This window comes from Hylobates moloch, unplaced genomic scaffold (assembly GCF_009828535.3).
Source record: "Hylobates moloch isolate HMO894 unplaced genomic scaffold, HMol_V3 SCAFFOLD_4, whole genome shotgun sequence".
In the NCBI taxonomy this organism is placed as follows: domain Eukaryota; kingdom Metazoa; phylum Chordata; class Mammalia; order Primates; family Hylobatidae; genus Hylobates; species Hylobates moloch.
The window spans coordinates 97,447,643-97,459,146 of record NW_026652279.1 but is presented as its reverse complement, the minus strand read 5'-3'; the positions used below and the strand labels follow the sequence as shown (position 1 = coordinate 97,459,146).

General features: G+C 42.9%; 1 protein-coding gene across 1 annotated transcript in view; it reads left to right on the top strand.

The window, feature by feature from the left end:
- Positions 1-2,126: 2,126 nt before the first annotated feature.
- SGCG (sarcoglycan gamma) overlaps positions 2,127-11,504 on the top strand; it is a 216,857-nt gene continuing 207,479 nt past the window's right edge. The window contains exon 1 of the mRNA XM_032755115.2: positions 2,127-2,500. Coding sequence (XP_032611006.1) covers positions 2,447-2,500 — 54 coding nt within the window. The 5' untranslated portion in view covers positions 2,127-2,446. The remainder of the gene's footprint in view (positions 2,501-11,504) is intronic.

Sequence of the window (11,504 nt, the reverse complement as noted above, 5' to 3'; positions counted from 1 at the left end):
AACACATTAATAACTTTTGAATTCTTTGGCAGAAATATTAAACTGCAACCTTTACTGATTAGTACGGCCATTTTTAGAGTAACAATTCACAATATCTGTCATTTGCTGCCTGTGAAATATGTAGGAAATTATTAATATACCCTTAATAATATATCTCTATATCCATCTTGTTTATACTTTGCTCCTTGAGGGGGATATTTTTAGAAAATGATTATCACTGTCTATCAACTATAAGAGAGAGAAGTTATTAGAGAAATATTGCACTGGACACTTCTGGAAAATTGGCTTTTCTCGTTTCAATTTCTACCTTTGCAAAAGTTTGCTTTTAAAAAGTGTAATCTAGAAGTTGTAAACATTTCTGCCTTGCAGTTATTGATTCTGTTGCATTAAAAACATTTTAAAACGGTCCAACATCTTTATCTTTCTACTTGGTCCCAAATATGGTACCAGATTTTTATTGTAAAAAATCATAAAATACACCGGCTTGATCCTTTCGGGAATATATTTGAAAGTTTACCTCCTTAGCACACTCACTAAACATCTTCAGATACCCATACCATTCACACAAAGCTGGTAAAACCAAGATGCTCCCCCGTGATGCATGTGTACGGGAGAATGTCAATGAATAAATAAGTGATTGAAATACACAAGCAGTAATTAGAAAACTATCGAGGCCAGCTGGACTTCCTGGGTGGAGTGGGGACTTGGGGAACTTTCTTCTCTTACAAGAGGATAGTAAAACACACCAATCGGGGCTCTGTAAAACGCACCAATCAGCAGGATTCTAAAAGTAGCCAATCACGGGGAGGATTGAAAAAAGGGCACTCTGACAGGACACAAAGGCAACATGGGGGCGGTGGCGGGAGGACAATTAAGGGAATAAAAGCTGCCCTCCACGCTCACTGGAGTCCCCTTTCACGGTGTGAAACGTTTGTTATTTTGGTCTTTGCAATAAACTCTTTGGTCCCTGCCATCTAAAAGCGCTGTGACACTCACCGTGAAGGTCCGCGGCTTTATTCCTGAGACCACGAACCCACCGGCAGGTACCAGCTCCAGACTACTATGTGCTACAAAGAACGTCTTCAGGCCTTGAAAATAGAATATAGTAAAAAGCGGCTTCTTTGTCATGGATCAGCAGTCACTATTTCCCAACTCGCCAACAAGAGCTAACTAAAGTGCAGCATAAACTGCATGCAGCATAGTTTTCACCACAGCAAACCCTTCGGAGTGCCTCCTAGCGGCGGATCGAGAACTAGAGTTGCGCAAGAGTAAGTAAACTGTGATAAACCCAAGGGGTTTGCTGGGGACAGGCTGCGTGGCAAGACTTTTAAAGGCTCGCAAATGGAACCACTCCCTCCAGAGGGACTATCTAAATCTTCACAGGTGCTGACCCTTTCTGACAGTAAAGGACCAGGGCCAGAAGTGTAAAGATTGTGGTCCCGCGCTCCAAGCCCAAGACGGGTTCAGCAGGAGTAGTTAGTTGGGTTGGAAAGAAGGCGCGCAGCGTCTGCAGCGAAGGAGTCGGGTGGCAGCGAGAAATGTCCCTGCCCAGTGCCCCGCGCGCTGGATCGCGGGGGCGAGCCTGAGGGTGGAGAGGCCGCCGGGTGGAGGTGCAACGTGGAGGCGCGCAGGGGTGCGTGGGTGGGTGCGGGAGGAGTGCAGGGTATGGAGGGAGGGGAATCTTGGGGCGGTGCGAAGGAGGAGCGCTTGGAAAGGCGCGGCGTTTGGACACAGAGGGGCTCGGAGTGGGAGTGAGTGCAGGGGTGCCGAGAGGGAGTGCAGGGACGCGGGGAGGGAGTGGAGGGGTGGGGACGTGCTGGAGGTGCGCGCCTCGATAGAACTGGAGAAACAGGAAAAGTGGAGGGGCGGGGCAGTCGCAGGAGGAACCTCTGAAGCGACGCGGGGAACACGTGAAGGGGTACTATGTTGGAACTTGGAGGGGAGGGGGGATGCTGGAGAGGCACACGGTGATGCACATGGAGGGACCTGGGAGGTGTGGAGTGGTGGGCCCGGCCGGTCGCGGGAAGGACACAGAGGGACATACACTGCCCTGGAGAGGCGCCTTCCGACATCTGGAGGGGCGCACAGTGCTGGGACTTGGCGGCGCCTGGGGCGGAGGGGCGCCACGGATCCAGCCGGGCGCGCTCGGGGATCGGGCGCGGTGGGAGGTGACAGGCGTCCAGCCGGCGGCGCCCTGGGCTCGGCTAGGCGCAAGACGGCCCTGGCAGCGGTGCAGCAGCCCAGGCTAGTTCCTGGGGGATCCCTGGTCCCCGCCTCCTCGCGCGCCCGGGCCAGCACCGCCGGGAGTCCGGGCGGGGAAGTGGGCGCCCGCGGCTCGGGAAGCTGCTCCCCCGCCCTGGAGTAGAGTCGTCGCTGTGGTCGCTGAGGAAGGACGGAGCGGAGGCCCGCGCTGTCCAGAGAGGACTGTGGTGTCATCCCGTCTGGAATGAAGGGAAATGCAGTGGCTGTTTGCGCCCCGGTACTCCAAGAAGTACAGCAGGTAAAGAGAATAGCCAGGGCCACTGAAGCACTTTGCCTTCAGTTCCCCAGATTCCTGGGTCCCTTCCTTTTCCTCCAACCTCCTAAACTAACCCCTCTGTTGTTAGACGTCCCTATGCCGGTTCCAACCTTGCCCCTAGGACTCCATCACCACCCGTGCCCTCTTTCTCCTCTCCTTCTCTGCCCCAGACAGCAGTTTCCTTCCCCTGCCCTGTTGTGGGGGCTCAGGGACAAAAGTAAAATGTAATTTAGACAGTTGGCCTTTGTTTGCCCAAAGACCACTAACTGATCCTCATTCTGCAATGAGACTTAATAACCTCTTGTGTGCGTGTGTGTGGTGTGAGAGAATGAGAGTGAATTGGTTCTCTGCAAATGATTTTGCCAAGAACATTGCCTTGGGTTGCTTGCTGGGGAGTCTGTAACACTCAGTAAGCGGAGTGTCTGCACCAAGTGCAAAGTTGCATGGGGTTTACTTGGGGGTTTTAGAGGGGAACTGAAGCGCAGCGAGGCTCTGTCGTCTTCAATGGGATTACATAATAACTTGATGATCCTCACCACCCTTATACTCATTACCTCCATTAAGTACCACTAATTAATATTTACATATTTGCATGCTGTCACTTGGTTACATCTGAGTTAGCAAGTTGCATGTTCTTACATCATTACTGAGTATACTGATGTTTCTGAATGTTAGCACAGTACCAGCCAGTTGATCTGTGAAATATCCACTCATCCAGTGATAATATTGTATAGGCGGATTTTATAATGCTGGCGCTCCATGTGTATCCATACTATTCATGTACTGATACTCCTGGCTGTTCCTTAACACAGGTAAATTGGTGCTAATAAAGCAATGGAATCATATTTACATTTTTCAATGCAATATGGGTCTTCCTGTGCTTTTCTTCCTTTGATATGAACAGGCTATAAAGAAGCTGTAAAGAAAAGATTGCACAATTCTATTCCAAAAGTACACATAAGCTGAAATCTTCGTTTTTGTTGATGTAATCTTTTGCTAACAGGTTCAGTGTCTCTGGTATTAAAACTTCCCTTCATGACAATATGCTTCCAAATTGACTAGCAAGCAGGCATCCATCCACATGTGTTAAAATATCTTACAGTAAACTTCTAAAGTTATACAACAGTTACATCTTCAAATATCGTACTTAAGTAAGTCCTCTTTTCTTTTCACCTTTAATGTTTTTGCTGAATCAGACAGACACAATATTTAGTGGATGTTACACGTAAATAATTAACGTGTATGGTCCACTTAACACCGTGGCCTCGCATGTGCCACGACTGTAATCTGTCAGACAACCTTTCTTAAATCTCAGAAAAAAGGTGGTGATAAATAGGTCATTTAATAAATATAAATGATCAGAGCTACATAGCCTAGCTAGTCTACATAACAGACTATAAAATCAATAAACTTTCACATTGTACAAATAATTTATTTACATTTTAAAACTACTAAAACACCTCTCAGAGATAACCAGGATAATAATACTCCATTTTAAAAGTAGCATTTTATAAATTGTGCGCTGGTAATATTTAAAATCATTTTTATTTAAATATGTATACACATGTATACACACGCTATTACATTTTAATCAGCATCATTATGTTATCTTAGGAATGATTTTTTCTTATTTGTCAGACTGTCACTTGATGTTTACTACTTAAGACTGTGTCATGAGCGGGCGCGGTGGCTCACGCCTGTAATCCCAGACCTTTGGGAGGCCGAGGTGGGCGGATCACGAGGTCGGGAGATGGAGACCATCCTGGCTCCTGGCTAACACGGTGAAACCCCGTCTCTACTAAAAATATTTTTTAAAAAATTAGCCGGGCGTGGTGGCAGGCACCTGTCGTTCCAGCTACTCCGGAGGCTGAGGCAGGAGAATGGCGTGAACCCCGGAGGCGGAGCTTGCAGTGAGCCCAGATCAGGTCACTGCACTCCAGCCTGGGCAACAGAGCACGACTCTGTCTCTTAAAAACGAGCCTGGGCATCATGGTGAAACCCGATCTCTACTAAAAATACAAAAATTATCTGGGTGTGGTGGCACACGGCTGTAGTCCCAGCTTCTCGGGAGGCTGAGGCAGGAGAATCACTTGAACCTGGGTGGCGAGGGTGCAGTGAGCTGAGGTCGCACCAATGCACTCCAGCCTGGGCGATAGAGCAAGACTCCATCTCAAAAATAAATAAATAAATAAATAATTAAAAAACATAAGACTGTGTCCTACAAGAGACCTTATTATACTGTGGGTAAAATACGTAAGTATCTAGGGATATGGTTATAGTTAACTAAAAAATATAAAGATAATTTTATTTCTTATTCTAAAATTGTAAGAAAATGATTTATATGGACATGATAATAGTGGTACAATAATTGATACTTAAGTGATGGTGCCTTGTATTTTTTGAAAGACAATTTTCTTAGGTTTTCTGTAGTTAAACTTGAAGTAAAAAAATTGGTTGTGTGTTGACAGTGGTAACAATACGATGTTTTCCATACGGCGATCCCCCGTTAAAGTAAATTAGCATATACATTTCTGACCATGACATCTTCAAAAGTAGGAAATAAAATTAACTACCTTAGCAACGTGCATTTTCACATTTCATTTTGTTACATATGAGGGAAATATTTGTGCTGGAATAGGAAACAGCAGGAAAAGTAAGAAGAGGGTAAAATGATGCTTTCCAAGGTAATTTAAGGTCCTGGGGCCCTTTGAGAATCTGGCAATAGTTACAGATCTGCTGTCTAGAAAAATGTCTGGACCTAATACCTAATTTGGACTCAATTTCAATTAGGTTAATACCTAATTCAGACTTGGTTTGAAGAGGGGACCCAGTTCTGGACCCCTAAGTGAGATCACCTAAATTAAATCCCAGCATGGATGTGGGCTTGGTTGCTTCAGGTAGAAAACCTTGAGTCATTCCATTATGTCAAAGTATAGCTACATTAGTAATTAAATAACGAAAGCTGAACTGGAAAAGTAACATGAATCAGACATCAATTTGTAAAAATACATTATTTTTTGTCTAATAGACTTTCTTCAATATTTGCTGCTAAACTCTTTTTCAAAACTAAGATATAGTAAGTTACCGGAATAAGAAAAGGGAAAATTTTTAAATATGAAAAATTTAACTAAAATCATATTGAATTGAAGACAAAGGCCTAACTAGCAACCAGATATAAAAAGGCCAAAACTAAATAATAAAGTTATACTTTTATAAGGAATGTTTATGAAAATCACTGAATTATTTGCATGAAATTCCATGGATTGTGTTACACTTGGGGTTGCCTTGCATTTTAAAGGCATGGTGATGTACAGAAATTGTAGTTGCAAATGCCCCCTGTATACTAAGTTCTGGTTGCATTCTTTTTCTCTTCTCTGCTAGTAGGCCCTGCTGTCCTGACCAGTCGCTTCAATTGGTAACCAGGTTTTTGTTTTCCTGTCTTTTTTCTTTAAGATCGTTGACTCAGTTTGTTTATAACTCCCTTTAATCCAAAATTACTTGCCAAAAATATGCAATAAATTATTCTCCAGATAATTTAATTATCACAGGTACATGTAATACCATTGTACCATTACCTCTGTCTTCGAGCACTTGCTCTGAAAAGAAAGATGCTCTGTTTATTGGGTTGATGGAACTCCTACTTTGTCACTTTAGGTGTTTCATTTCATGTCACTTTCATACACACTCTGTGATTAGGACCCCATTTAACATGGAAGGAAACTGGGCCCAGAGAGGCTGTAATTCGCTAAGGTAGTTAAACTGCAGAGGAATAAAGGAATATCTGAGGCCAGGTCATTTATAAAGAAAAGAGGTTTCCTTTGGCTCATGGTTCTGCAGGCTGTACAGGAAGCACGGCACCAGCATCTGCTTCTGTTGAGGGCCCAGAAAGCTTCCGTTATGGCAGAAGGGAAATAGGAACTGGTCTGTGCAGAGATCATTTGGCAAGAAAGGATGCAAGAGACAGGAGAGGTGCCACTCTGTCATCCCATTACTTAAGCTTGACACAGTCCGTCTCCTACTCCCTTTAGAAGCCATTCCATAACTCCACTGCTCTCCTCCGGCCTCCTGCCAGCCCTGCTCCCTACCACTCACAGCAGATAACCTCCGTGCTACTCTGGTGGCACTCAGGTGGGAGCTGATTTGCTCCTGCCCTCTTCAGTGACACCCTCTATCTGGGCCAGCATGTACCCTTCCCTCTTCCAGGCAGCCTGCTCCACACTCTTCCCCTTCCCGTTTTCTCCTTCACCTACTCAGCCCTCTCCCTCTCCCTCTCCCATGGCCCTCCCCTCCCACTGCACCTTCTCCTGCACTTTCCCTTGAGCGTAAGCTCAAGATTAGATACTTATTTGAGGGTTATGTCAAAGAAGGACTTTCTGAGAGAGATGGCAGCTACACTTATGACTAGTTTATTAAAAACAGAAAATAGAAAAATTATTATCAGCCTAGCAATGAACTATTTAGATTAATCTTGTTTGGGGGCCTATTTTGATTTCATATTTGCAGAAAATGTTTATAAAATTATTTCATCATAATGCTCAAACGTGGGTAAAGAGTATTTTCAGGCTGTTTTTGAACAATGAAAGAGAATAAACAAAATGAATATTGCAGCATTATTCTCAAGTCCATAATTATGTTATATATGATATAAAGCAAATAATATATGCCTGAGATTTCCTGGACTAAGTTTTGAACTACAAATGTTGGGATGGATAAAAAAGAACAAAACCATGGGGAGGGGATGAACAGTGAATATTTTAATGCAAAAATTAAGAGACTCCCCATTCTAAAATATTCATTTCAGTAGGAGGCAAACTTTTTTTTTTTTTTTTGGGACAGAGTCTCACTCTGTTGCCCTGGCTGGAGTGCAGTGGCACTATGTCCGTCCACTGCAACCCCCACCTCCCAGGTTCAAGCGATTCTGCTGCCTCAGCCTCCTGAGTAGGTAGGATTACAGGTGCTTGCCACCATACCCATCTAATTTTTGTATTTTTTTAGTAGAGACGGGGTTTCACCATGCTGGTCAGGGTGGTCTCGAACTCCTGACCTCAGGTGATCCACCCGCCTTGGCTTCCCAAAGTGCTAGGATTACAGGAATGAGCCTCCGTGCCCAGCCTGTTTCAAATTCTACTTGTTCGTCACTGGCATTTATTAAAGCAGTCAATTTTTATATATAAACTTTGTATCTTGCAACCCTGCTATAATTGCTCATTAGTTCTAGCAGTTTTGTTTTCTGTTGCTTCTGATTTTCCAAATAGGCAATCATGTCATTTGTGAACACGGTTGTAGTTCTTCCTTTCTAATCTATATGCCTTTTATTTCCTTTTCCTGTCCCATTGCATTACCTAGGACCTCCAACACAATGTTGAGAAGGAACGGTGAGAAGGAACTTCCTTGCCTTGTTCCTGGTCTTGGTGTAAAAGCTTTTCATTTCTCAACATTAAATATGATGTTAGTTGAAGGTTTTTGTAGAAATTCTTTATCAATTCTCCTCTATTTCTAGTTTGCTGAGAGTTTTTTTTGTTTTTTTTTGTTTGTTTGTTTTTTTTGAGGCAGAGTCTCGGCTCACTGCAACATCCGCCTCCCGAGTTCAAGCGATTCTCCTGCCTGTCTCCCGAGTAGCTGGGACTACAGGCGCACGCCACCAAGCCCAGCTAATTTTTGTATTTTTAGTAGAGATGAGGTTATACCATGTTGGCCAGGATGGTCTCAATCTCTTGACCTCGTGATCTGCCCACCCCAGCCTCCCAAAATGCTGGGATTACAGGCCTGAGCCACCACGCCCAGCCTCTGTTCCAGTAAATTGTGATTCCCTGTATTTGTCTGTCTGTCTCTCAAATTTGGCATAGCAGTCTGCCCTATGACCTTATTCCTCTTCTGGGTCTAAGAAAAGTTGTGGGCTTTTCTGTTTGTTCAGCTTTTTACTTGTGGTCAGGATGGAGTGGCAACTCCTGAGTTTCTGGTGTGCCAGAGGGGAAATGGGAGGTCTGCTCTGCACTTTTCATGATTGGTTCAATCTCATTATTCAGTGTTAGCGCATGTGTCATCACAGAAAAACCTTTTTTATTTTTAATGTTTGTAGGTACATAGTAGGTGTATATATTTATGAGGTACATGAGATATTTTGATACAGGCATGCCAATGTGAGATAATCACATCATAGAGAATGGGGTATCCATCCCTCAGGCATTTATCCCTTGTGTTACAAGCAATCCAATTATACTCGTTTTATTTTAAAGTGTAAAATTAAATTATTATTGACTATAGTCATCCTGTTGTGCTATCAAACACTAGGTCTCATTCTTTCTATTTTTTAACCATTATCCAAACCCCTACCCTTACTTTCACTACCCTTCCCAGCCTTTGGTAACCATCCTTCTACTCTCTGTCTCCATGAGTTCAATTGTTTTGATTTTTAGATGCCGCAAATAAGTGAGAACATACAATATTTGTCTTTTTGTGCCTGGCTTATTTCACTTAACATAATGTTCTCCTGTTCCATCCATGTTGTTGCAGATGACCAGATCTCATTCTTTTTTATGGCTGAATAGTACTCCATTGTGTACATGTGCCACATTTTCTTTGTGGCACATTTCCATTAATCTATTGATGAATATAGGTTGCTTCCAAATCGTGGCTGTTGTTAACAGTGCTACAACAAACATGGGAGTGCAGATATCTCTTCAGTAGACTGATTTCCTTTCTTAGAGGTATATACCCAGCGGTGGGATTGCTGAATCATATAGTAGCTCTATTTTTAGTCTTTTTCTCCAAACTGTTCTCCAAAGTGGTTGTACTAATTTACATTCCCACCAACAGTGCACAAGCATTCTTTTTTCTCTACGTCCTCGCCAGCATTTGTTATTGCCTGTCTTTTGGATGTAAGCCATTTTAGCTGGGGTGAGACAGTATCTTGTAGTTTTTATTTGCATTCCTCTGATGATCAATGATGTCAAGCACCTTTTCATATGCTGTTTGCTATTTATATGTCTTCTTCTGAGAAATATATATTCCAATCTTTTGCCTTTTTTCTTTTCTTCTTTTTCGAGATGAAGTCTTGCTCTGGCACCCAGGCTGGAGTGCAATGGTGCCATCTCAGCTCACTGCAACCTCCGCCTCCCGGGTTCAAGTGATTCTCCTGCTTCAGCCTTCTGAGTAGCTGGGATTACAGGCGTGTGCCATCACACCAAACTAACTTTTTGTATTTTTAGTAGAGACAAGGTTTCACCATGTTGGCCAGGCTGATCTTGAACTCTTGACCTCAGATGATCCGCGTGCCTCGGCCTCCTAAAGTGCTGAGATTACAGGCATGCGTCACCACGCCTGGCTCCCTTGCCCATTTTTTAAATTGGATTATTATATTTTTTCCTATAGAGTTGTTTGAGCTCCCTAGATATTCTGGTTATTAATCCCTTGTCAGATGGGTAGTTGGCAAATATTTTCTCCCATTCCGTGACTGGTTTTTTCACTTCATTAATTGTTTCCTTTGCTGTGCAGAAGCTTTTTAACTTGTGCCAAAAAACCTTCTTTACCATTGTATTTAAAATATACTCCTAGCGATCCTATTTATTCTCTTAATTTGTCACTATAGAAAATTGTCTTATTTTTCATATTTAAATATGAGAAATTTTCATACATACGGGCCGTTTCCCCTAAACTATAATATAAGCTCTAAGAAGTCTCTAGAACAAGAGAACTCTTTTGTCCTGTTCATGGTGGTATCCTCAGCCCTGGAACAGTGCTTGGCACCTAGTTGGTGCCTGTTGGACCAGAGACAGCGGTAGTAGCCCCAGCGGGGTGCTCGTGCCTTTGCCATATAGCTAACTCATGTAACACAAAATAACGCAGCTTCTCAGTACAGTCTTGAGGACAGTTGGTAATTAATTGCATTACTGTAACCTCTGTATACAATAACAGACATTTCCATGCAGTTACTTAAGAATCTATTACTTTTCTGTCTTAAATAAAAACTGCATTTGTCATCTATTCTAGCAGACAAATGTTTTTTAAAATCAGCAAAAGCCTGCTCACATACATGACAGAGATAATCATTGATAACAATTATCTAAATAAGTCATGATTGACAGGCATCTGCTATTAATATGCACTCCATCGTGTGTTTATCATATTTCACCAAATCTAAGATGTGCATTTTTCTCACATTTAATAGCTCTGAAATTGTGAGGCATATGACATTCAGAAATATGGTTTAATTTGCACTGGAATTTCCTTTCTTAATAGCACGAAAGTTATGGTGTTCTTATAATCATCATTCTTAGATTTGATGAGATACAGTATATCAGAAAGTCAAGAACTCATCCATAAGGTTTACTAATTTATATATATATAAATATATTTTTTAAACTTAGAACTGTCATCTTAAGTTTTCCCACTAGTCCTCTCTTGCAAAACCTAGTAATCTTTCTCTACCCTCATCTTTGACCCCCTTCCCACCCAGAGCACAGGAGAACACTCAACAGTCCTCCTCATTCATGTGAGCCAACACTGATGATACGGATTTCCGTAACCTGTAAGTTCTGTTTGCATGACTAATGGCAGGGAGTCATTCAAATTTGTGTCCACCTTCTCTCCTCATTTTTAAATACTTCTTTCTACTTGTGGTTGCATTCTCCTTCATTCTTCCATTTTTCAGGAACTTACCACCACCATCACCCTGTGGAAAAAAAAAAAAAAAGGCAGCCGGCGCGGTGGCTCACACTTGTAATCCCAGCACTTTGGGAGGCCGAGGCGGGTGGATCATGAGGTCAAGAGATCAAGACCATTCTGGCCAACATGGTGAAACCCCATCTCTACTAAAATATAAAAATTAGTTGGGCATGGTGGTGCATGCCTGTAGTCCCAGCTACTCAGTAGGCTGAGCCAGGAGAATTGCTTGAACTAGGGAGGCAGAGGTTGCAGTGAGCTGAGATCTTGCCACTGCACTCCAGCCCAGCAAGAGAGACAGACTCCATTTCTCTCTCTCTCTCTC